At 37.0% G+C, this 27,026-nt stretch overlaps 1 protein-coding gene across 9 annotated transcripts in view; it reads right to left on the bottom strand.

Moving 5' to 3' along the window:
* Positions 1-1,506: 1,506 nt before the first annotated feature.
* Positions 1,507-27,026, bottom strand: part of PPA2 (inorganic pyrophosphatase 2) — an 84,626-nt gene continuing 59,106 nt past the window's right edge. For 6 of the 9 annotated variants that reach the window (XM_021101713.2, XM_021101715.2, XM_021101714.2 and 3 more), the window contains 5 exons: positions 23,548-23,675; positions 20,286-20,371; positions 13,044-13,113; positions 2,784-2,820; positions 1,507-1,717 (listed from right to left, as the gene is read on the bottom strand). In XM_021101713.2, the coding sequence (XP_020957372.1) occupies positions 1,689-1,717; positions 2,784-2,820; positions 13,044-13,113; positions 20,286-20,371; positions 23,548-23,675 (350 nt within the window). In that variant the 3' untranslated portion in view covers positions 1,507-1,688. Of the gene's footprint in view, positions 1,718-2,783; positions 2,821-13,043; positions 13,114-20,285; positions 20,691-22,042; positions 23,676-27,026 lie in introns of those variants that run through there. The other 3 variants (XR_014813265.1, XR_014813266.1, XR_014813264.1) reach the window with 2 other exon arrangements.

Here is a 27,026-nt window from a genome sequence, read left to right as displayed (position 1 = left end):
TGTTTACAACTTAAGTTATGAAGACATAAAATCAAAAAGCTTAGATTCTGTCCTTATATTCTTTGATGTCTCTCAAAGAGGTTCACACATTCCCAAAGACATCGAAAGTGACTATTACTGTTTTCCTTGGGTTAATCAGTAGAACTCTGTGCCTCTTTCCTCACCTGTGAAATAGACATGCTCTGAGCTTTGCTACCTGAGACAATACAAGGTGGCTAGAGGGGTAAAGCGTATGCATAGCAGGGTGGAAAAATCATAGCATTTAGTGCCATGTGGTCATGAGTTCTAGTTCTGGCTCTGAAACTTCCTCGCTGTGTGACCTCAGGCAAGTTAGGGAATGTGAAGTGAGCAGCCTCTGCTTCCAGGGTACATACACGCACGACTTCTCAAACAGTGCCCTATATACATACCATAGATGCTCAGGAAACGGCAGCTATTATCATAGCAGTGCTTTGTAAACCACAAAACTTATTATGTAAATACAATGTGTTCATAATGACAAAAGAGAGAAAAGTGAGAAAAATAAACAGAGAGAACTAGCAAGAGTAACACAGAACCGGGAGTGTGAAATGTACATGATGTGCTTGGAGAGGAGCTGACATGACACGCCTGGAAGGTGGCATTTCTGAGCAAGTCCTAGGGGTCTGACTTTGGTTCTCAAGAACATGAAAAGCCACTGAAGGCATTTTGAGAAAAAAATAACAAGGCCTCACCTATGCTTTTAGGAAAGTAACTGTTTGGAAATGTGGAGGATGTGTGGAGTAAGACAAGCCAAAAGCAGGACAACAACTTGGTTAGGAGAGAAGAGGCCTGGAGAAGAACAAGGAGGCTGTTTAAAGAGTTTGAGAGAAATAAGGGGAAGAACCAGCATGGTGCGGCTGTAAAGAAACGGAAAGGACAAAGGGACGTTTAGACGATCTCCATGAGGAGACAGGAGAAGAGAGATTCAATACGGTTTCAAGGGTCTGAGTGGGGAACTAGGAAAATGTTAATTCTATTGTTCAAGAACAAGGGGATATGAGTTCAGTTTTAGAGAAGAGGTCGAAGGCATTAAAAGAGATGATGTCCAACAGACAGACCCCCGAGAGAGACGTCAACCTCTTATGTAGACTTGAGGGTCATTACCGCAGAGATGTGAGGACTCGATGAGAGTCAAATGGAGTTTAGAACCTCCAAAATAAATTACAGGAAAGCGCCTTCATAGACATGAGCACATTTATCCAGGACTAATAAGAGGACAGAGGTTGGCTAAATAAAGTTTCTGCCAGCAATGGACTTGAAAGGAGATAGCATGGTATAAAAATGAGAAAAATGTTATCTACCAAAATCTTAATGTACTAATAAATTTATTAATTCTTACAATAACCCACAGAAATAAAAGCTAATAAAATCACGAAGTTTCTTCAGGCATAGAAATTAGAATTGGTCAACACTCAACGCTTTTAAAATTCTGCTATGAAATTCAACAGAATCTTTTCATCTCAATAAATATCCAAAGGAGACTAATTCAAAAAATTCAATATTTATTTACACATTGCAAACCTTAAAAATTTGGGGAAAAAAAAAAAGAAGTTTCAACAGGAAACTAGCTAGTTCTCATAGATCTGCCTGTTTCTAGCACTCAGGGGAGATGGAGTCATGCCGTTCTTAGGGATGGGAATCCTGATGGCAGAACTTCAACGTTCCAATCACTTGCCAAGGAAGTGCCATACTTGATCTGTGTTTAGAATGGGGGAAGTGGGGTGTTAGGGAAGGGTGAAGAGGGAGGGAAGGAAGGACAAGACAAATTTAATTTAGACCTTTAGGAAGAATTTAGGCAGATAAAAACAATCGGAACTTAGTATGACACATTTCTCGACTTTAAGCCACTCACCTTTGAACTCTTGTCCTTTTCTCTCCTTTGGCTTAGACCTTATGTAGAGCTATATTAAAAATTCTATAGCCATCCCACTTAATTTCCTACATCTTTCTGGGTCACTGTAGTCTCTATTAGTAACACGGAAGTTAGTGTTTTAGCTACAGCATGAAAGGTCTAGGAAAACTCCACTGTAAAATTTGACTGCCAGTCACCTACCCAAGATGGGCTAGCACTGCACAAAAAGAGTCTGTTAGTTTTCCCCCATAAGGAATACAGCTTGCCTTCCCAGGAAGTCACATCTATAGATCTGCGCCTTTCTAAATATCTCAGAACTTGACGCACAGCAAATAGTTGTCCTTTCTCCAAATGTGCAAGTTGAGTCTTCTTCTAATGTTTTATATTAAAACAAAAAGGTAACAGCTTTGCAATATTTTGAATACAAATGATATGTGCACATGCTTGTATTTTGAGATTTTTTTTTTTTTACCACAGAACATTTTCTCAAAACAGCTTCAAATAATGGTAATCAAACAATGCCATGCTAAAACCTACTACGAATTTTGATTTTAAGACCTCAGTTAAGATGAGTGAGTCATTAAAATGATGATAGATAATAAAGAAACGCCCCAAATTCAGACATTTGGAGTTTCAACATTTATCAGAACGTACTGGAACCGCAGTACTTCACCAACAAAGTCACTGGAAAATCAAACTACGTTCTAGCCTCAAAGTAATAAACGCATTCCTTATTTTCTAAAATTAGAAAGTAACTGATGTCAACTGAAAATCTTAATGACTATTTAAAAAAGTATTTCACGTAGTTCACATAATTTTTAAATTAACCTATTGTGTTTTTTAGGGTCTCCACTACTGTAAACAAATACATTTACACATCTAGCTCCTCAAGAACCAACATACACCATACCTTCTTCCTTACTTCCTTTATCCAGTGACAATGACACCTGAAAAATAAGAACAGAGGAAGTCTCTGTTTTAATGATAGAACATTTAGATGTGGAAACTATATCCAGAGTGGTTTTTTCCTTAAATTATAGAACAAAAATTACACATAATGGTTCTCTAATCTGAAAAAAGTGAATACTCTTCTTTGCCTTTTGCTTTTGCTTTTTAGGGCTCTACCCATGGCATATGGAAATTCCCAGGCTAGGGGCTGAATCGGAGCTGCAGCTGCTGACCTACGCCACAGTCACAGCAATGTGGGATCCGAGCCGCAACTGCAACCTACACCACAGCTCATGGCAACGCTGGATCCCTAACCCACTGAGCAAGGCCAGGAATTGAACCTGCACCCTCATGGATAATGGTTGGGTTTGTAACATGCTGAGCCACAATGGGAATTCCTCCTCTTTGTCTTTTATTGCTATTGCCCATTCTTTCAGATGAACAAACCACAGAGTTAGAGTTAAAAAAAAAAAAGCACTCTTGAAAACATTTTCTCTCATTAATCCATGGAACCACTGAGAATGTGAAGTGAAAAGAACAGAGAGGTTTTCTTTCAGTTGCTTCAACAAAAACCTATCACGCACATTCAAAGATATGTGCATATGCGCACGCACACGTGCACGCACACGCGCACGCACACACACACATTATATAACTTATTTAGCTGTTTTCTAAAGTGATTAAATTTTTGGTTTATTTGATGACTGGGCCAAGATTCTTAGAATAGATGTAATATGATCTGTGGTAGACAAGTGTGAAAGAAAGGTTTCTATAAAACATAAGATTTTGGGAGTTCCCGTCATGGCCCAGTGGTTAATGAACCCAATTAGTATACATGAGGACATGTGTTCGATTCCTGTCCTCGCTCAGTGGGTTAAGGATCCAGCATTGCTGTGAGCTGTGGTGTAGGTCGCAGATGTGGCTAGGATCTCATGTTGCTGTGGCTGTGGCGTAGGCCGGCAGCTGCAGCTCTGATTTGACCCCTAGCCTGGGAACCTCCATATGCTATGGGTGTGGCCCTAAAAAAAAAAAAAAAAATCAATCAATCTACATATCTATCTATCCATATAAGATTATTTTCCTAGTTAAGAACAGTACATTTCAAAGGTGTTTTTTTTTTTTAAATACATTTTATTGGGAAATCCATTATTCACAGAGAAGAATGAACAAAGCCCAAGAATAGTAGAATAAACATCCACGTAAACATCACTCAAATTGACAAATGGAACATGCCAGGCACTTTCTCAATCATTAACCCTTCTCCCTAAGGAATAAGCACTACCCTGCTTTTATAACACACTTTGCAGATTAGAATTTTTTCTTTCTTTTTTTTAGGGTCGCACTTGCAACATATGGAATTCCCAGGCTAGCGGTTGAATTGGAGCTACAGCTGCTGGCACACCAAAGCCACAGCAATGCAGGATCCTAGCCTCATCTGCGACCTACACCACAGCTCATGGCAACGCCAGATCCTTAACCCTGTGAGAGGGGCCAGGGATCAAACCCGAAACCTCATGGTTACTAGTCAGATTCATTTCTGCTGCGCCACAGCGGGAACTTCCCAGATTTCAAATTTGACACTCAATTTCTAATTCTCTGAATTTGCTCATCCTCAGTAGGAAAGATCTATCTTAATGTACAAATGGAGAATCATATACCAAATACTTGAGACTTAAAAGCTATAAATCAAATTAAGTGATGGATAGAATATAAAAACTGTTCCATTCTACTACCTTGATAAATATACCTTTGTACGGACTTGGAAGCTCTTGTTTAAGATTCTGGACACTTCAGAGACTGCCTAAACATGGCCGAGTGAGGAAAAGACACACATGGCCCTCAACCGCCCACTTCCCCTGCTACCCCAGGCTCTATTCTGCGTTGAAGGCCTAACCTGCACAAGGGCAGAAACACTAGCTCACACGTCTATGTAACCCTTACCTCCCCACAGCCACCCATAGGCCCCTGCAGAAGTAACGGTGAGCTCAGAATCTATATAGTCTTGAGTGTGGGCTTGGGGAAATGCCTGCGCAGATCCTGGAAACAGGCTTGCAGCTATGTGGGTAAGGAATTCCAGGGACCTGGGAAGCTAAAAAGTGGGTCTGGAATGGGGGAGTTTGGGCTCCTGGTGAACACCCAACGTTGGTCCCTTGGCCTTGCCCTGTGAGTCAGGACATGACTGGATGAGGGCCAAAGCAGGGCCCTCTAGAAAGGACCCAAAGCAGAGCCTTCCTTGCTTAGGTCTAAGGACAGTCCTTAAGATGAACAACTCAGCAGGAAAATGTAAATTTCAGCCATATTAAAATATCCTGCATAATAATTAATGTGTAAACTTGGATGGTGGCTTTGGCCGAGATTAACATTTAAACTGGTGAGCTCTAGAAAAAGCAGATAGCCTTCCACTAGGTGGGCCTTACTCAATCAGCTGAAGGCCTGAACAGAAAGACACCAGCCTCCCCAAGCAAGAGGGAATCTTCCAGCAGACTAGACTGCCTTTGGACTTCATCTGCATCACTGGCTTTCCTGGGTCTTCAGCCTGCCATCCCACTCCACCAAGCCTTAACAATCTCTTCATATGTATCCCCTATTATTTCTCCACAGAATGCTGGCAAATCCATTCCCCTGAATCACAAATGGGTTATTTTTTGTTTTATTCTCTATATACAAAAGGATTGGTGTAGTTATGTAAAGAGGACCTCTGTACAAATTTTAGGTAAGACACCATTGAGATTTTCCAAGTATTTCAAAAAACCAAGAAAATTCTATTCTGCTTCCTAGCACAGAGAAAACACTTAACCATGGTTGGTTTTGAAGACAGCAGAACTGAAATGAATCTGGATGTGAAAATAACACTATAATGCAAAAATTATCCTGCGATTAGGCCCTCTTTTTCTAAACAGACTATAAAACAGAGTAACTTGCTAATTCTTTGAAAACGTTATGCTCTTTAAATTGTGCAGGACACCTATTATAAAGTTCGTTGGAAAGTTAGCTGCTTTAGATTTCCTGCTTAAATTTCTTGCTGGAGCTGCCAAACATTTCAGGGGAAGAAAATGTATGATATATAAAACAGAATACTTGAGCAGCTTCTCATTAATCTAAAAAACATTACAGAAAAGAAATGGACAAACTACTCTAGCTAGAACATTTGACACTACATTTTAAAAATAATTCCCAGGATGTTTTTATTTCTTTACTCTGAAATTATGCTTCTTGGTAGAATATTCTCAGAATGTAAAGCCTTATATAAAAGAAAACGTCACAAGTTAAGTCTAACACTCAGATAATAACTATTAAAGTTTGGGGGTAAATTTTTTTTTACATTTTTCCATATTAACATACGCCAAAGGAGAGACAGAGAGACATCTAAATTTGAAAACAACTGCTTCTTGATGCAAATCAGCTATTTAACTCTTCCCCTACTGTCAGTGACTTCCTGATTCTTAAACACATCAACAAATATAACACTTGCTTATAGAAAATGGAAGAACAAAGAAAAGCAAAGAGTAGCATCTCAAAGAGACCTAACTCCAACCCTCATCCTCAGGAGTCGCCATCCTGATGCTTTCCTTGTAAGAAACGAAGGGTTTTCAGTTCTTTGCGTCTAATTTCTCAGTAGGGGAAGTACGTGGGTATCCTCTGCTCGTCTAAGGTAAATTTCCAGGAAACTATTACTTTATACTCTCATTCTATAAGTGCTATCCCCTCCCCTTTCCCACTCCAAAAATACTTCTCATGAATATTTACCTTTAATTCCTTTCAAACAAATCTATTGTTCTCTGATCAAAGTATTCCTCTTTTATTAACCAAAGAAGGCTTACTTTGGCCTTGGCCTCTGACCCTCTTCATGTATAAACTGTATTTTAAATTAATAGGAACTATGAATATAACTGCTCTGTGCTCCTTCAGGTTCCCACAAGCATTATCACCTGCAGGTTACTTTTGCTCAAATTAATTAACAAACATGATACACTGAACCAATATAAAATCTTGCTTTACTGTGTATGAAGGTTGATGTCCTTTCACTTTATTATAAGTATTCAAAATTAAAAAGAGGGAGTTCCTGTCGTGGCTCAGTGGAAACGAATCGGACTAGTATCCATGAAGATGCAGGTTTGATCCCTGGACCCACTCAGTGGGTTAAGGATCCAGTATTGCCGTGAGCTGTGGTGTAGGCTGCAGATGCAGTGTGGACCTGGCTGTGACATAGGCCAGAGGCTACAGCTCTGATTTGACCCCTAGCCTGGGAACCTCCATATGCCATGGGTGCAGCTCTTTAAAAAAAAAAAAAAAAAAAAAAAAAAAAAATTTACAGAAAAAAAGTTCCTGATTTTTTACTCAGGTGCAGCAGGGTTTCAGATGAATTAAATTATGTTATGTATTTTCTTCATGAATTATGTTTCCTTCATTCCTAAGGCAGTTACTCTATATTCATCTTTTTCTTCCTCCAGTTTTACTGAGATATAACTAACATCTAGCAATGTGTAAGTTTAAGGTATACAGCATAATGATTTGACTAATATACATCACGATACTTTCACAGTAAGTTTAGTGACTATCCATCATCTCACACAGATACAAAATTAAAGAAAAAAACTTTTCCTTGTAATGAGAACTCCGGATTAACTCTCTTAACAACTTTCACATGTATCATACAGCAGTGTTAATTATACTTATCACGTTGTACATCACATCCCTAATGTGTACTTCTAGTTGGAAGTTTGTACCTTCTGACTGCCTTCACCCAATTCTCCCTCACCCACCCTTGAACTCTGATAACCACAAATCTAATCTCCTTTTCTATGACTGTGTTTGTTTTTCTGAAGTATAAAGGACCTATCACAGTATGTCAGTTCCTGGTGCACAAAACAGTAATTTGATATTTTTATACATTACGAAGTAATCACCATAATTAGTCTAGTTACCATCCGTCACCATACAAAGATACTACAACATTATCTGACTATTCACTTGCCTGTACATCCCCATAATTCATTTATTTTGTAACTGCAAGTTTAGTACCTCTTAATCTCTCTATTTCTTAATCTCCCTTAGCTATATTCATTTTATTTTCACATTTCTGATTTTTTAGAAACCAGTGAACGACAACAACAAAAAGAAACCAGTGAAATATGACCAATTCCTAGTTACCCAAAAACAAAATATATTTTAAGTTTATATAGTTTAATCTACTTCCTCTTCAAGAATGTGTGTAATTGGCTAGTAGCTAAAAAATTTTATTTTATTTTTCATCTCCTTTGTCCATCTTTGAGTACATAATGCAGTGAAGTTTTAAGAGGCAAAAAAGGGAATCAAGGATCGAGGGAACTCCAGAATAATCCTTTTAATAAAAGCTGAAATTCCCGCTTCCTCTTTTCCTTCACGGGACTACGCACTGTGCATCCCCCCACCACCAGCACTGTCACCTCCCAGCCTCATGGGCTCCAGGTTTGTCTGAGACTGCTCTTGTGAAGGCAAAACCAAGTTGGACTGAGGCTACTGAGACTCCTCTGGGAGGCACTCTAGCCTCAAAGTTTTAGAAGGTTTTACCATTTGGGGATGTTCTCCATCACCACCGCAAGTAAGGGTTCACTGTATCATGGGACTGGGTCCCTGAAACTAAGCATTCCTTTAGCAGTGAGGCTGCTTCTTTCTCTCCGTCCTACAGGCACTGAGTTTGCGTATGGGACCTTTCAAAGTTCAATTTTTTTTTTTTAGTAAATTGACTATGGTCACCAAATATTAGAGAAACTTACAAGATTAACCAATTCAAACTTCCCCCAACTTGGCATAATGCTCATAGGGCTTCCATTTTCTCAGAGAGCAGAATGCAAAGAAAATGCTTAAGCAGAAGCATGTAGGAGAACTTTAGGAAAAAAAAAAAATTCCCAGATGGGAGAAGTGGTTAAGTATTACAATAAGTCATTATGTTGTGGAAACTAACTTACTCTTTCTCCCTAACCTTCTTCCTATTTAAGTCTCTGAAAATAGGACAGTTCTTGTAGAATGATGTAAAATTAGTTAGGTTGACTTTTCCACTGTCCACTAATGGAACAGGCTGTCTTATGAAGAAGTGATATCCTCATCACTGGAAGCATTCAAAATACTGGAACAGAAGGGTTTTCTCTCTGGGAAAATTAACCTGACAGCACTAATAACGACAGTGACAACAAAATTCAACATTTACTTAACACTTTCTAGGTGCTCTCCATTTCACCTGGATTATCTCATTCAATTCTCCACAAAAGCCCCCTATACAAGGAAGATACTATTATCACTAGCTCCATTTTATAAATAAGGAAACCAAGGTGTAAATAATTTGCCTCAAGTTATGAATAAAAGAGCTGGGATTTGGTTGGGTACAGTCTGACTCCAGAACAAACCATTTATCCCCCTTAAAGAAGTTTTATTGGACTAAAACTGCTATGAAGCAAACGGAACATATTTATAGTGTATAGCATACGTTTTGACATATACACACAAACTCAAAAACCATTATCATAGTCAAGATAATAAACCCATCTACCATCATCCCCAAGTTTCTCCCTGTCCCTGTAATAAAAGGGGCTGTAATCCCTCTCTCCTGGCTCTCTCCTAAACCCTCCAACCCATCAACTGTTTTGCATCCTTATACACTGGTGTCTGCATATCCTAAAATTTTATATAAATGGCATGACACAATATGCATGTTACATCTGCCTTTTTTCACTCTACATTTTTCTGAAATTCAGCCATGTTGTAGTATGTGTCAATAACTCATTTCTTTTTATTGCTGAGTACTTCCTCATATGAACATCCTACAGTTTGTTTATTCATTCACCTGTTGATGGACACTTGAGGTGTTTTCAATTTTTGTCTGTTACAAACAAAGCTGCCAGGAGTTCCCATTGTGGTGTAGCAGAAATGGATCACTAGTATCCATGAGAATGCCGGTTCGATCCCTGGCCTTGCTCAGTGGGTCAGAGATCTGGTGTTGCCATGAGCTGTGGTGTAGGTCACAGATGAGGCTCAGATCCTGCGTTGCTGTGGCTGTGGCATAATCTTCTCGACCATTTCAATTCTTCCTATCTTCTTCAGATCAACTATTCTTTTAAGACATCTAACTAAGCATGACAAATTAGTTATGTAGATACTTTCCATTCTGTTTCCAAAATGCTTCCAAATAATCATCAGCTTGCTGACTTTTATTTTTCTCGCTATGGTGACACTATTTTTTATTTGTTGAGTGACTAGTTAGTGATTGGGAGGGGGTTTTAATGCTACTACATTTAACTGTGTTTTGATCAATATATGTTCACTAGTATATGCTTCCTGCAACAGTCCTATTAATCACTTAAAAGTTTAGTCCATTGCTTATCCTTGAGTATTTTAAAAGTATCTGTTCACCAAAGCAATTACTTTATCCTAAAATCTCACCTAATAAACTCATCCTGAATATTCTGTCAATATACAAAGTAAAAATGCCTATTAATATCTGGCCTTGTTTTAACCATTAATTCAAACTCAAATTTAATTTAACATCTACATGTCTGTCTTAAGATATTATTACCAAATCAACTATACTTTGATAAAATTTTATTTATTTATTTATTTATTTAGTCTTTTTGCCATTTCTTGGGCCGCTCCCGCAGCATATGGACGTTCCCAGGCTAGGGGTCGAATCGGAGCTGTAGCTGCCAGCCTACGCCAGGGCCACAGCAACTCAGGATTCAAGCCGCATCTGCAACCTACATCACAGCTCACGGCAACGCCAGATCTTAACCCACTGAGCAAGGCCAGGGATGGAACCCGCAACCTCATGGTTCCTAGTTGATTCGTTAACCACTGAGCCATGACGGGAACTCCTAAAATTTTATTTTAAAAAAAGATAATATTATCTAAGTTGATTAACTTGTTAGAATGAGTTCACTTACTCTAAGCTCACTTAAACCTTGGGGTTATAATCTGTTTCTATACAGGCCCAGGATTAATGCGGCCTGAATATGAACAAGTCTGATGGATGACTTTAACATTTAAGTTACTGTGAGCCTGCAACGGACAAACAAATGCTGACAATACTTTGAAATCAGTGAAACATTCGGTATATAGCAAAAGAGAGAGATCTGGGAACATATGCCTAACCCATTCTGATTCAAACATTTCAATGTGGTTCTGAAAAGATAAAATACCAAGTCAAAATCCTCTGACTCCAAAAAATTTCATTATTACAAGTTGATAAAATCTTCATGAGAAAGTGTTACCTAATCTGGGCTTCTGAATCACTAATGAGACTACTAATAGAGTAATTCTTTGAGTTATAAAATTTTAAAGGTGAAATCCCTTTAGCTACCAAAGCATGTAATTAATAATTAAAGCTGGATGTTAATGTTTTTGAATTCTAATTTTGTTCCCTAAATCTGACTATCTAGAGTATACCCATGTTCTCCAATTTATTTTCCTCTAAGAGATCTTTTCTACTAATATGACAGGGAATACTTTTTTTAAAAAGATGTAAAATAGAAACTTTAATCGTGCAGCTGATTTTAAGATAAGTATCTATCATATCATTTATAAGTCCAAAACTAAAATAAATGGAATAGTCGATAGTCAATCCGAGGTCAGTGAGAGACTACTAAAACAAAGATTAGAAGTTTTACCCATTTTCCTTTATTTTTTTTCTGAAAGAATAATAAATATTGATGAGAACTAAGTTCAGAATGTAATCTACATAGACATAAATTTGAAATCCTGGATAAAATAAACTGCTACTGCAGTCTGCATTACTCTCACGGCTCCCCTGCACCTCCCCTCACCTCCCTACAGCTGGTTCTCACCAAGCAGCCAGTTTGATCTTGTTCAAATCTAAGTTCAAAAACCCTCCAATGGTTCCATCTTACTCAGAATAAAAAGTGAAATTCTTAAGATAGTCTTTACAGGGTACTTTACAGGATTTTTCATAATACTTTGCCTCCACTTTTACCGCAGATCCACGCATTTCCAATCTCATCTCCTCCTTTCTCCCCTGGACTCTTTGTACTCCACCAGCCACTCTGGTTTCCTAGGTTATCTCTTGGGCAGGTCAGGGACCCACCTGCCTCACGGCCATTGGGCTGCAGCCTGGAATGCTCTTCGTTCGGAGAGTCACACGGCTCAGTCCCTCACCTTCTACAAATCTTGACTCAGGTCAGTCCTCTCCTCGGTAAGGCTGTCCCCAGCTACCTTTTTAATCACAACTGCCATCTCATTCCTGGCACTTTTTATCTTCCCCGGCTTACTTTTCATCACAGCATTTATCGCACACACAAACACTATATATTTCACTTGTGCATTTATTTATTATCCATCACCCCCAACTGGAATGTTAGCTATAGGAAGAGAGAGGTTTTTGTATCTTTGGTTTAACACTGCATTCCCAGCCCCTAGAATACTGACACATAGCAGGCACTAGTTAAATAGTTGATGAATTAGAGGACAAAAAACTCAAAGCTGCTATTATAAGCAAATATTTTTGTTGTTACTGAAGTAAAAATCTAAATCTACTAGTTTCTATTTAATAATCAGTTTAAGGAAAACAAACAAACAAACAAAAGCCCTCTAAATTTATAAATGGGATTTCTATTGTAAAATCACTCCTGAACGAACTTTACATAGCAATATTACTTGACCGCCTAAATTTGAATTTTCTTATTTAGTGGTCTCCAAATCAAGCATTACATTACTAATAAATTCAATTGCCTCTGAGCAGCATTATCACTAAGACATGTAAAAATCTAAGAGTATCTTCTTAGCTGGAAGAAGAAAAGCTTGTGAGGTAACCAAACTAAATGCAGGGAAAAAAAAGGAAAAGAGACTTATTTATTTCATTTTTCTTGAGCCAAAATACATACGCCTGTATCAGCAGCCAGTCACAATTCAGACACTGGACGGTGGATAATTCATGGGAACAGGCACAGTATGGAGGACAACAAACGCATTTCAACAACAATAAACTGGTGAAAAATAGTATCATACAAAGTTAGTGAAATGATAAATATACTTTAGAAAATGGAAATGCAACTAAAAGATTTTAAGGTCTTTTATTTAAATTCTCTGGATAAAAAAATAATTTTAATGTTACTTTTACACTTTATGCTTCCTAAAAGATTGCATACATTTCACTGTTAGATTTTTCAGAGTTTCTGCTAGACTTCCCAATGACATTTTTTTATAAGATTAAAGGATGCCTTGGACATCTGCCCCTTACCGATTCAACTAATGATCTTGCTTCCTCTTGAGAGCAGTGGAAAGGGCTATCGCATACCTGTACATTTGTGCTGGTGGGAAAAAGAGAACGTTATTATTTAATAGCATAAAAAAGGAGCAGTCCCCAAAAAAGAAAAACAACCCTCAAATACTTTACATTTGAGAGTATGATCTCAGCCAATAGTTACTGAGCTTTTGAATCTCACTTGATAATCTCTTGCTCTTTCTCTCTCTCTCACATACACAAACTCATTCACTCACTCATCACCCCACTTCCCCAAATGAGACAAGATCTTCTAATCCTGAACGCTACAGCGCTACAAGAATTTGATTAAGATACCTTGAAAAAGAACCAGGGTGAATATAAATGACAACTGAGATTCTTGTACATTGTTATTTATTTATTTATTTATTTATCTATTGCTTTTTAGGGCTGCACCCATGGCATATGAAGGTTCCCAGGCTAGGGGTTGAATCAGAGCTACAGCTGCCGGCATACGCCACAGCCACAGCAACGCAGGGTCTGAGCTGCGCCTGTGACCGCCACCACAGCTCACGGAAATGCCTGATCCTTAACCCACTGAACGAGGCCAGGGATCGAACCTGCAACCTCATGGTTCCTAGTTGGATTAGTTTCTACTGTGCCACAATGGGAATCCTCTTGTACATTCTTTAGGCAAAGTTGTAAATATAAAGTGTTCCACGGTATTGCACACTCAAGAATTTTTTTTAAAAAAATCAAATGATAGTACACAAACTTAAATAATCTCCTGGTATATACAAAAGTCTATTCCACTACCTTTCAACTTTACTGAAGAAAAGAATAACCAAATTTGGCCCACAGAATGATGACCATGGGGAAGAAAGGAAGGTGATAAACATTGTAACTGGCTGCAGAAAGCTGTCGTGGAATCTTTTTCAGACAAGTATGGACAATAAAGCTAAGAGTGATAAGAGGAACCCATATCGACATGAAAACCCAGTTTTCATACAAGTGAAGAAGTTCAGCACGGCACAGACAGAAGCTCCTCCCATGACCAGTAAAGCCTTCCCACTCAATGGAGACTACTAGCATGTCACTTCCGCAAGCGGGCTACCCACTACATATTTATTTCCTAGATGAAAGCAAAGGCGTCGTTCCGCTCAAGTGTATTAAGTCTGATTTTTAAAAATTTCATCAAAGAAATCACATTAAAATGGATAACAGAGAAAGGTAGTAGAGAAGAGAGTTAAAGTCAAATTAATTTTTCAAAATTGAAGGAATAAATGATTAGCAGATCCTAAAGGAGATAATTAATAGATGAAACACACATGCACACACATGCACAGGGGCAAGCATGCTCCCCAAGTGGATCTTTATTTTGGAAATGGCTTTGTGAAATATAATGGGATTATATATGATAAAAAGATCTGTCTACTTGTCTGGTTATTTATTTATCGTTTTAACTACATCTGTCTGCAATCAGACACTGGGTATACAGCGACTATGAAAGTGGTCATTTTGCTTTTTCTCCAGACTCAAAATATGGAATGTTTTCATTCTTGGCATGAATGATGATGTTTGATGAAAGCTGGCATTATCATCTTCAACACTAAACTACTTTGTACTCTCTTCTCCACAACCCATGTTTAAGTGAGCTAAAAACTGAAAAAAGGTAAGGCCTTATACATTAGATGTTTCTCTAAAGAAAGTCAAAGCTAAATTAATAAAAAAAAAAAGCAAGGCAAAAAACAATCAGATACTGCAAAGTCTTAAGCGCTAGCCTCTGAAGAAAGCAGGGTGTACACTAAATACGCTATATACAAAGTTTTTAACATTATAACTACACCAAAGTGAAAGATTCCTTGGGAATTCTGGGAAAATGATGTTGAAAGAACAGTCTTCCCTAAATAGGGCTGCCAGATAAAACACAGAACACCCAATTAAGTCTGAACTTCAGACAAACAGCAGATTATTTTTTAGTATAAGTAGGTCCCAAGAATTGCATGAGACATTTATATTAAAATCTGAAGTTTAAGTGGGCGTTAAACCTGACAACCTATTTCTAAAGCAATTCTCTACTTCTACAACAGAGAAAAACCATCAACAGAAATATTAGAAAAGAAAGAAATACTAACACCAGTGCTGTAACATTTAAAAATTGAATTGTCTTAAAATACCCCCAATATAATATTTTGACAAGTAACCAGTAGAACCAAGGAAAGTCAACAGGCTTTGCCACTTTTCACTTTGGAAAAATCATTACTATGGCTGTTTAAGAATGAAATGGAAGGTATATACAAATGGACTTAGGAGATAAGTGCCTGATACACCGATACAAACGGAGAGATTACAAAGCTCCTGGTTACTATTTCTCCAGGAGCCACCCCGCCGCCCCTTTTTAAAGCATTTTATTGCCATAAAACAGCCACCTTCCTCACTAACATCCTTTTAGTTAATGAAGAAGAGAATGCAGTATGGATTGCAATATACTTTCCTCAGATTTAATGAAGTGATTTTTACTTTGAATGTAACAGCAGGCATGTATCAAGAAATATTTTCATTTTCTCTTGAGTTAGCCTTTATATAAAAACAGTTAAGACTGATTCATATTTATTTACTGATTCAAAAAATTATTCTTATATCATGTGTTAGGGACATTTCTAGATGCTGGGGACACAATATTGACCCATGGAGCCCCCAAGGATATTACAGTATTTAGCGTTCTTTCTAGCTTTCCCACTATGACCATGACCTACAAGAGGAGAAGCAGTATAATCACTTAAAGGAAAGATAACTACTGATGGTGGCTACTATGAGATTAAAAACAACTAGTGGAGTTCCCATCGTGGCGCAGTGGCTAACGAATCCGACTAGGAACCATGAGGTTGAAGGTTCGATCCCTGGCCTTGCTCAGTGGGTTAATGATCCAGCGTTGCCGTGAGCTGTGGTGTAGGTTGCAGTCGCGGCTCGGATCCCACGTTGCTGTGGCTCTGGTGTAGGCTGGCAGCTGAAGCTCTGATTAGACCCCTAGCCTGGGAACCTCCATATGCCGCGGAAGTGGCCCAAAAAATGGCAAAAAGACAAAAAAAAAAAAAAAAAAAAAAAAAAAAACTAGCAAGAATGTGTTGCTTTCCTTTTTATAATAAGGCACAAAATATTTTGTTCTAAAACACTGTTCCCCTACAATCTTGCTGAACTGAAATAAGCAGACATGACATGAGAGCAAAAGATCAATACCAAACTTTCTGTGTACAACAAACTAACTTTCATTTAAAAATAATAAAAAGTATATAATATATATCTAATAGAGCAGAATACTGATTAAATAAGAAGAAATAGAATATCACCTGCAAGTAATAGATAAATAAAAGATGAAATTTACAGGCCAGCAGTACAGACTTTTAGTAAAGAGAAGATGATTTTCTTTAGGATAATCCTAAATCAGACAAAGGCCCACACTTCATGAGAATCCTCAAAGATAGTGTTCAGGATTCGCACTTGTCAAGGCTTTTCATTCTAAAGCAAAGTTGTCAAGAAAAAAGGAGAGAGAAAATTTAAAGAGAGAAGAATGACAATGACTTGGGACCATAACCTTCAGAATTGGTAGAAGAAAACTGACAATGAAGTAAATCTATCTAATGCTAAAAGAATTAGAGCTATTCATATATAAATCAAATACATCTTCCTCTGGAAAGGTAAAAGAAACAATTTCAAGACCTAAACAATTTGAAAGAATATATATATGTGAAAAAAATGTATTTTTTAAAAAATTAATCTAAATAATTTTTAAAATTCAGTAAGCATGTTTAACCTACCTATAATATGCCAAATCCTGCCACTAGTGCTAAGGTACAAACCTGATGCAGAGCATAAAAAAAAATAAAACACTTTAAGTTCTACCTAGAGGAGTGTATAGTAGTAATATGAGAGCACAGTTGATTCTGCCCAGAAGAAAGGAAAATGCTTTGCGGAGGTGACATCTAAACAGATTCTTGAAGAATGAGAAGGCATTCATGGGGGAAAGACAATGAGACAGGAAAGGACAGAATATGAGGCTGGAAAAGTAGGTTTTGACATACTGTTTCATGTAGAGAAGCACTGGATCAGATCCTATAATCGAAGGAGCCACAAGAAGATTAAGCATAAAAATGACAATCCCATCTGTATTTTTCAAAGATAATTCTGACAGTACTATAGAGAATATATTAAACAGGAGATAGTTGCAATGTAACAGTTTGTGAGTTAAAAAATTAAAGCACTTTTACTGATCACTAGAAATGAAACTGAATATGTAATAAAAACACTCCCCACAAACAAAAGTCCAGGACCAGATGGCTTTACAGGCGAATTCTACCAAACGTACAAAGAGGAACTTATACCCATCCTTCTTAAACTTTTCCAAAAGGTTGAAGAAGAAGGAACACTCCCAAAGACATTCTATGAACCCACTGTCACCCTAATACCAAAACCAAAGATATTAACAAAAAAGAAAATCATAGGCCAGTATCTCTGATGAATATAGACACAAAAATTCTCAACAAAATTTTAACCAACCAAATCCAACAACACATAAAAAAGATCATACACCACAATCCCAGCTTCACAAGGATGGTTCGACATACCAAATCAATCAATCACATATACCACGTCAACAAAAGAAAAGTCAAACACCACATGATCAGCTCAACAGATGCAGAAAAAGCATCTGGCAAAATCCAACACCAGGCCATGATAAAAACTCTCACCAAAGTGGGAACAGAGGGAAGAAACCTTAACGCAATCAAAGCCATTGATGATAAATGTTTTCAGCTCAGACCTAAACTGAATTGAGGGGGGAAAAACAAGCTAAAAAGGAAAGGGGGAGGTTTGCTAATTAATAAAAGAGTACCTTTAGAGGAACTGAGAGAAGCAATTCATTAGGTAAAGACAGAGGAAATAAAAAATTATGAATATATTTTGAAGATCAAGTAGTGATAAAAAGTTAAGATGGACAAAAATGAGCTGAAAGACTGAAGATCTTGACTTCAGATTATCTCGATGCATAAAATTTATATCCAGGAACTTATATCCTGAATTATTTTATTGTATTCTTTGAAAATGGGGAATGAGAATATAGCTGTTACGAGAGTAGGTCTGAAATTTGGCTTATACCCTGGCTCCGTCACACAGTGAGACCCCAGACAGGTCACTTACTCTCTCTATGGCCTCAATTTCCTCACATGTGAAATGGTTGTAATAATTTTACGCATCTTATAATGAATACTAGGTAACACATACAAAACACTTAGAACCTGAAAAGTAATACAGAGTTCAAGAACAGTCAATTCTTACTGTTAATATAATCCTTATCATTACCTAGGAGGCTACAACAAAGCGACTGCAGAGCATAGAGATAGTAAAGCTAATTAGAATTGGCACAGAAGGAATGATATCAAGCTATAGAAAAACTAACCTGAAATGTACACTAGCTATGCAGTTCAGGAAACTTGGGAACCAAAGAAGTCCCATCAAAGATTGCAAAAGCTTTTCAGAAAGTATCACTAGGAAGGAGATGAAAGCGAAGAACAAGCAGACACCTCTCTGGACAATTAGAGACCCCTTCTTTTTAGAGGAGCTCATCACATTATTATCTGATTTTGAATACCTGACCATAGAGAAGAGTTCAGTCTAGGAGCTACTAGGAGAGTGAGGGCTAGGTGACATTTAAATATACTCAGTTTTCTTATTAATAAATTGTACTATTTAAGTTACAAACAATTACCTAAAGTTCAAGACTGTGCTGAAAAGAAGAGACTGGTCTATTTAAGAGACAAGAAAAATGGGATGAGACCAACCTGTTGGCCTGTTCCTCTAGCCTGCAAGTGAAACAGAGCATGAAGTGATCACGCCCAGCATTTGCTCAGGGGCAACAAACCTCTTGATGACTTAGGTAAAATACTCCTTGAGATGGACTCATCCTTTACTCCGTATTACTTTATTTGATGATTTCTGTAATGTCTCTCTTGATTCCCAGACTTTATGCTTCAAAAGGACAGGGACTATATTCATTGTATTCACGGCAATAATCCTAATATCAGCACAGTACCTGGCAGGAGACCCTCAAGCAGTATCAGCTGAAAGAGTGAATAGCTTCCCAACCTCTTCTGATTCAGAGAGGAGCACAGGGAAGTTGGGTAGGACTCTGCTCTCTGTGTACTTCTGCTTTCTACAGTTAGGCTTACCAAGAGTCCGTGGTTTTGTTTCTAAACCTTTTATGTCAGTTGCCCTTGTTACCATAATTTCGTAATTTATGCTGTAATTACGCTCATCGATGAAGGGGAGTATGGAAAGAGGACTGCTTCTATGAACACTAAGATCTGAAAGGACTAAGGCTGTAAATACCACTGAGCCTCAGTAAAGGTAACCACTGTAAAAACTTGGTGTTAAATCAGGTCTGGGTAAGACAACGGTAAAAGGTTAGAAAAATAGAACCCTAAAAATTTATAAGCATTTTAAAGTATGAAGAGTTAAGGACATGATCTTTATTTTCTATTATATATTAATTTAGACCATATATGACCTCCACGGAATCTATACAGAAAAGGTCTTAGCCCTATATCCAAAGATTGGTAAGTAAATAGACATTTAAATGTTTAAAAGCAAAATAAAATGTTTAAAAGCAAAATATATGTTACTACTGTTTAATTCCCCTTAATCAATCAGCTGGTGACCCAGATCATGTTGGATAAGAAGACTTTTTACTGTTCTTACCAAGAAATGATGATAGTTATCACACAAATTAAATAACCATAAGTTTGCATGTTAAAAGTCACTGTTCCTTTTAACCCATATTTATATACATTACAATGTATTATAACTAAATGCCTGTTTACTTGACGATATCCCCCACTAAAGTATAAATCCCTTGGGAAAAGGGACTGTGTCAATTCCTAGTTTCTGAGTGCCTAGCACCTGGTAATGCCTTATAACTAGGGGCTCTGTAAACCTTTTTTAATTTAATTTAATTTAATTTTTTGTCTTTTGTCTTTTTAGGGCCTCACTCATGGCAAATGGAGGCTCCCAGGCTAGGGGTCTACCTCTAGGAGCTATAGCTGCAGGCCTACGCCAGAGCCACAGCAATGTCAGATTGTAAACATTTTTTAAATGAAAAAGAAAATGTAATTCTCTTAAAAAAAAAAAATCAGATCTGAGTAGTATTATATGACTCTTTAGTATCAATTAATAATAATATAACATTACATAGAAAAGACAAATTCTTACCAATTAATAGGGCCTCCATCACACTTCTTCATAAGCAATGATTTCCAACATTCATGAGTAGATTTAATAACTTCAAGAGCAAAAGCCTAGTTACAAACCAAAAACAGAAATCACATCATTATTTCAACACGGAACCATTCTTAGCAGGCCAGTTAATTGTTACGAACATGAGCTCTGGAATTAGGCAAACCTTGAGCATAAAGTCTGACATCCTTATTTACTAGCTGTGTGACAGTGACAATTATTAATCTTACTGTCTTAATTTCTTCAGGGGATAATACGGAATGTAATGAAGATAATCTAAACCAAGGATTGGCAAACTTGGGCCTGTGGCCAAATCCAGCCTGCCACGTGTTTTTTTTTTTTTTCCCCAGCTTTTTAGGGCCACACCTAAAAATTCCCAGGCTAGGGATCAAATTGGAGCTACAACTGCTGGCCTACACCACAGCCATAGCAACGCATGATCCTTAACGTACTGAGCAGGGCCAGGGATTGAACCAGCATCCTCATGGGTACTAGTCGGGTTTGTAACCCGCCGAGGCACAACAGGAACTCCCTGCCACCTGTTTTTGTAAATAAAGTTTTATGGGACACAACCATGCCCGCTCATGTGTGCGCGGCCTATGACTGCTCTAGTGCTACAATGGAAGAACTAAGTAGTTGTGACAGAGAAAGAGACCAGATGGTCTACAAAGTCTAAAATATTTACTATCTGGTCCTTCACATAAAAATGTTTGCCAAACCCTGATTTAAGTCAGAGTTGCTAAAAGAATAAATTAGATGTATGTAAAGTGTTTAGCTTAGTATCTGGCTTGTAAGTAAGGATAAACCTATTAACTTCATCATCAGCAAAGCTGCAAGCAGTCTAACTGCATAATCCTTTTAGATTATCTATAGTCCAAAGGTAATAAATCTTAACATTTTCTGATTTCTTCTTAGTATGAATTCATATGGTGTCTAAAAATACAAAATCAATAATACATACAGTTGTAGTAAGACCATCTAATAAGGAAATCTTGCTTTATTATTCCAAAGCAGAAAATACTTCAGATTTTTTTCTTCCCAAAATGCTGCTAATTTTCCTTAAGCAGAGTCCTTATGTATTAACTAATTCACACTGGCTCCTTTCTCTTTCAATGACAACTAAACACATTATGGTAAGAATGGAAATAGAGAATCTTGGGAACTGAGATTGAATGAGGGGAAATTTACTTCTAAAAACGTTCCCCTCAGGTCTGCTGCTGCCTGAGATGAAGGGGATGGCTTAATGCTCAGGGTGCTGAGAGTCACTTAAGGTAAGAGACAAAAAGCCAGTTTATTACCTGGATACTATAAGGAAATATTTTTAACCAAATTATTCAGATAATTTCAATTATTTAGACTCAATTATTCAATTCCAGCACTTGCTTTAAGGAGTGGACAGAAAAAATCTAGATTATAGCACTGCAAGCTATCTTTTCAACTATGTTAAGAGATACAATTTGATCTTCCTAAGTTAGGCTCAATATTTTAAATAGCAGAAATAAAAAGCAACGCATAGGAGTTCCCACTGTGGCTCAGTGGGTTAAGAAGCTGACACAGCATCCGTGAGGGTATGGGTTCAATCCCTCGCCTCATCTAGTGGGTTAAGGATCTGGTGTTGCCGGAAGCTGCAGTGCAGGTCACAGATGTGGCTAGGGTCTGGTGTTTCTATGGCTGTGGCCTAGGCCAGCAGCTGCAGTTCCAATTTGACCCCTAGCCTGGGAACTTCCATATGCTGCCTGTGTGGTCATAAAATGAAAAAAAAAAAAAAAGAAAGAAAGAAAGAAAAAAGAGGAATGCATAAAATGATTACTTTCTGAAACAACATAAAATGACCTAGTCTTCATTCAGAAAAAAATTGTTTGTCAAAATCAAACTCACGGCCCTAAAAGGACAAAAGACAAAATCCAAAAAAAAAAAAAAAATCAAACTCAAAAAACCCTCAAACTACCTCATTCTTTTATAAGTTCATGACTTGGCAATCTTACTATGTAGGTTTGAAATTTGTACTGTTTCAAACACAAAATAAAACATGTATTTTAGAGGAAAAAGATAAAAAATAATTTTATAACTTTTCAGTATATATATATGGTTCCCAGGTCAGGGATCAAACCTGTACCATAGCAGTGACAATGCTAGATCCTTAACCTGCTAGGCAACAAGGAAACTCTAATATTTTCCTTAAGTGAGAGGAGAATACACTCTAAAATAATAGTTTTATATTTATACTTAATAAATGCTAGACAAAGCCCTTAAGATCTGAAGGGTTCTTTTAATGTACTTAAAAAAAAAAAAAATACCAAGTTTAGCAATAAACTCTTGTATAAGAGAACACTGTAATTTTTAAGTTTTCATTACCATAGTTTACTTTCAAGACTTTCAAGACATACTTTATTAGTACCCACTTAAAGGTTTTTATAATGTGAAATTTATATAACTGCAGTAAGTTTAAAAGAAATACTCTATGTTTTAGACTTTAATTCTTTGGTCTGTTTTTTCATTTAGAGCCACATTCTGATAACTCTGTGGTTTTCGGATAGAAAAATCCTATGTTAAGATAATTCAAGTGCTTTCTTAATGGTTAGGCAGCTTAATTCAGTCACGGTAGAATGAACACTTAGGAGGGAAACCCCTTTAGATTTGCATTAATGGTAATTCCCCTCTCCAAAATAGTAAATGGGAAGGTTTTCTTCAGACGCAATTTACAGAGTTAGCCCACTCATGGAAATCTTTCATTTTCTTAGATGGAAATACCAATGGATGAAAGAGACCGATACAGGTATTTATCAGCTTTATGAATTCACTTCGAGAGATCTAAAACTTTTTAAAAAAATAAAAATGATAGGAGTTCCCATTGTGGCTTAAGAACCCAATTAGTATCCATAAGGATGGGGGTTTGATCCCTGACCTTGATCCGTGGGTTAAGGATCCAGTGTTGCCATGAGCTGTGGTGTAGGTCACAGATGTGGCTCAGATCTGGCATTGCTGTGGCTGTGGCGTAAGCTGGTGGCTACTGTTCTGATTCGCCCCTTAGTCTGGGAACTTCAAGGTGCCATGGCGCGGCCCTAAAAAGATAAAAAAAAAAAAAAAAGATAAAATAATGTCCTTAAATACGAAAGTCAGTAAAAAGCACTTCTGTTACCATGCTATATTCAAATATTCACATAAGAAAACCCCCAAAGTGAAAGAAGTTTTATACAAGTATCACGGTATATTTTAAAATAAAGATGATCATCTTTACCTTGTTTTTGAATTCTCCATTAAAAGCAAACTGGTTTTCCGGTTTTCCCTCCGGTATCTTGTAAAATCTAAACCAATTAAGCGTTGCTTCCAAGTAACCAGGTTTGTACTTCCTAACATCATCGATATCTGTAAGTGAAGAAACAGAAAGACTTTGTTAAACATCAAAATCCACTCCTACTGCTGGGAGTGTACAGGGCGGAGGGAGTCAGTCCAGCAGCGTCATCATCAGCGTGTATCCTGTCACCTCTGGATCTCCATGTTTTCCTATGACTGCTTCATCCTTCACTCTAGAAACATTTCTTGAGCAACTTCAGACACTGTGTCAGGTGTAAAGAATAGATGAAGACAACAAAGTTCTTTTCCTCAAGGACCTCACAGGTTTAATTTTTAAAAAACAGGCAGCAATTTGCATTCAAATGAGATGATAAGAGAGAGATGCTTAAGGACTGATGCGTTCTGAAGACAATGTAGGGCTCAGAGGAGGGAGAGTTACAACATCAGGGTTGGTGTTTTATGTGCACTAGGCTAAAGCAACACTGAAGGGAGGACGGAGAGGACAGCACTCAGAAGAGAACAGACTAAAGCTGAATGAGAAGGGTGTCATGCATTCCTACACCACATATTTAGTAAGTTTCTCATTATGTGTCAGACACTGTTCCCAGCAGGGAAACAATGGTAATCTAATCAGAAATAAATCCCGGCTCACATGCTTACATAGTAGAAAGAGAAGGACAACAAAGAAACAGATACACAATTTAAGTGGTGAGAAGCCTGATGACGAAAATTTAATCAGAGTAAGGAAGACAGAGAATGTGGTCAGGGCAATTTTAAATAGAGTGACATCTGGATGGTTTAGACCTTTTCATTTCGAATTAGTAACTATTTGCAGGATTTATTTTTAAGTTCTATTATCACATAAACAGCTTAACCATTACACTTAGAGAACATTCATTTCAAAATGATTGGAAACATTGCTGTATTAGTAAAAGACTCCTCCCCAAAAGAGAGTCCCAAGGAATTTATCATTTTCAAAAATATCAATTTAAAGAGTATGAAAAATAACTAGATAAAACTAGAAGTCTTTACTCTCTATCAGCCTGGGGCTTAAGAGAAATTTAGCACAGTCTTTTATTCACAATATGTTACGGCGACAAACAGACTTAGTAGCACTTGAAAAAAATCAGAAAGCTATAACTAAAAACAGGAGATGACACCTTTCATAGGGATAATTTACAGATCACTTGGTTTCGGAGTTGCTCAGCCATACCCTGTGGGAATCCCCACTCACTAGGCATGACAGGAAAAGGTGCAGGTATGGGTTAAACAGAAATTATCCCTTTCCTTTTTAAACTTCCCTTGTGCCTACTGCGTAAAGATTTAGCAAGAGTGACATGTGTCTCTAAAGGCCAAATGTTCCATATAAGTGAAATAAGTGTGGTAAGGCAGAGACCATAGGAATGGCGGGGACCAGGGCAAAGAGAAGATTGAGTATGTTGCCTAAAGGCACTCAAATTTAAAAATTTAAGATATGTCAATGGGCCACACATCTATCTAAAGTAATTCTGCAGCAAACAGCAGAAATGTTACAACTAACTCAGGGAAAAATCACTTGAAACAATACAGCTTACACTAGCTCTGCTAATCAGTACATATTTATTAAGTGATGGGCGATGTTTAAAACAGTAAATTCTAAAGACTAAAATCACATATTTTTAGTATTATACACTGTATACTAGGTCCCAGAGTTCTTTGTTATGCTCAAAATAGGAGACTTAGTAATATTTCATTTAATTAAATTCTGATTATTTTTTATCTTATTAAAGAGTTTTTCCAAAGTGACCTAATGATCATTTTTTCCCTACATCTTATTTCTATTTTCCTTTCTTATTCAGAGGAAAAAAATACCTTTTAGTCCACTGAAGGTGAATAACCAGAAAAGTATTTTAACCAATATCCAAAATAAATAATTTTCTATTACTTAAATCTGACTTAGGACATCACTGTACCTTGCCCAATCTACCACTTCCTGTGCCACGGCATAAACCTTTTTTCTGATAAGTGCTTTTTTTTAACACACTAACTTCAGTAAGAAAGGAAAAGCTAACTTATCCAATATCCTTCTCAGCTTGCAGGGCTTTCCCTTCAGAAAGTGTGAAGAAGATCTGTTAAGAAAAAGACACTAATAACAAAAAACCTGAACACTTAATAATGCCAGTAAAAAGTGTAACTCCCAATATAAGCTATACTTTTCTCAATTAATTATATCTTGGAAAAAAAATAGCTGCATTTTCACACACACACACAAAATTTAAATAAGCAATATAAACATTTTTTTCCTTCTTTTTGGCCTTACTGGAGGCATACAGAAATTCCCAGGCCAGGGATCAAACCCATACCGAATCCTTAACCCTGAGACACCAGGGTAACTCCCTTAAACATTTTTAAAACCTCAAAAGCAAATGCCTCAAGCCAGAATTTTATATGCACTATCAATAGACAGTTCAACAAATTACTCTTAAAAATATGAAAATTTCCACCTAAGATGTATAAACTGACTTACAGTTCATAAAAGATTTTTATATAAATAACCTCATTTGTTCCTCATAAAACTGAGAATTGAGAAGAATAAGCGTAAGTTCATGTTAAACGTAAGAAAACGACAGCTAGGAAAATGTAAAAGATTCAAAGTAGGAACTAGTATTATACAAATACAAGTCCTTTCATTCCCTAAGTTCTGCTTTGTCTTCTATACTGCGCGTTAGTAAACTATCATGGGTTTGCTTATACTATTCTTTATGTGTAATGTGCTTTTATACTGGTTTTATTGTGGGAAAATATATATGAAATTTCCCATTTTTATGTATTTGGTTCGGTGGCATTAAGTACATTCACAATGTTGCAAAAGCATCACTATTAGCTCTTTCCAGAATTTTTTCATTAGATGTATTTTTTATAATATGTTTTATTTTAAGAAAAGCAGCAACTCTCCAGTAGTCATTTATTTCCACTCTTGGAATTAATTTCATATGAAAGTTTCTATTATAGACAATTATATAATTTATTTTCAAGATGAACTATCCTACAATAAAGTTAGAATAATTTAGAAGAGCTCTTCCATATAACCAAGATAAGTTTATTTCAGTTTTTTGCTTTTAACTACAAATCAACCCCTTCTAATCAAGATCCACTTGATCAGCTCTACTTCTGTAAAATACTCAGACTAGTGTTCGCAATGGTCTTTACGCTGAGCCAGGGAGGCAGCTCTAGAATGAAGCCTACACGTTGCTCCCACCAGTTAAGCTGTGGCTTTAGCAAGCATCAAGGGTGTTTACTCCCAGAATATTCATGCCAATCATATCTCTTGTTATAATTATGATATTTATAAAACAGTATATGAGGCAATGACTTATCAGAGCAAAAAGAAATTTTATTTCTATAAAATTGATTTCAATGTTCTAAAAGAAGCCACTAAATGAG

Source organism: Sus scrofa, chromosome 8, assembly GCF_054392235.1.
Source record: "Sus scrofa isolate SSC_HxYL_T2T_F1_AM1 chromosome 8, Sscrofa_HxYL_maternal_Yorkshire_Landrace_v2.0, whole genome shotgun sequence".
Lineage (NCBI taxonomy): Eukaryota > Metazoa > Chordata > Mammalia > Artiodactyla > Suidae > Sus > Sus scrofa.
Note: the sequence above shows the minus strand (reverse complement) of the source record. Positions and strands in the feature narration are given on the sequence as shown.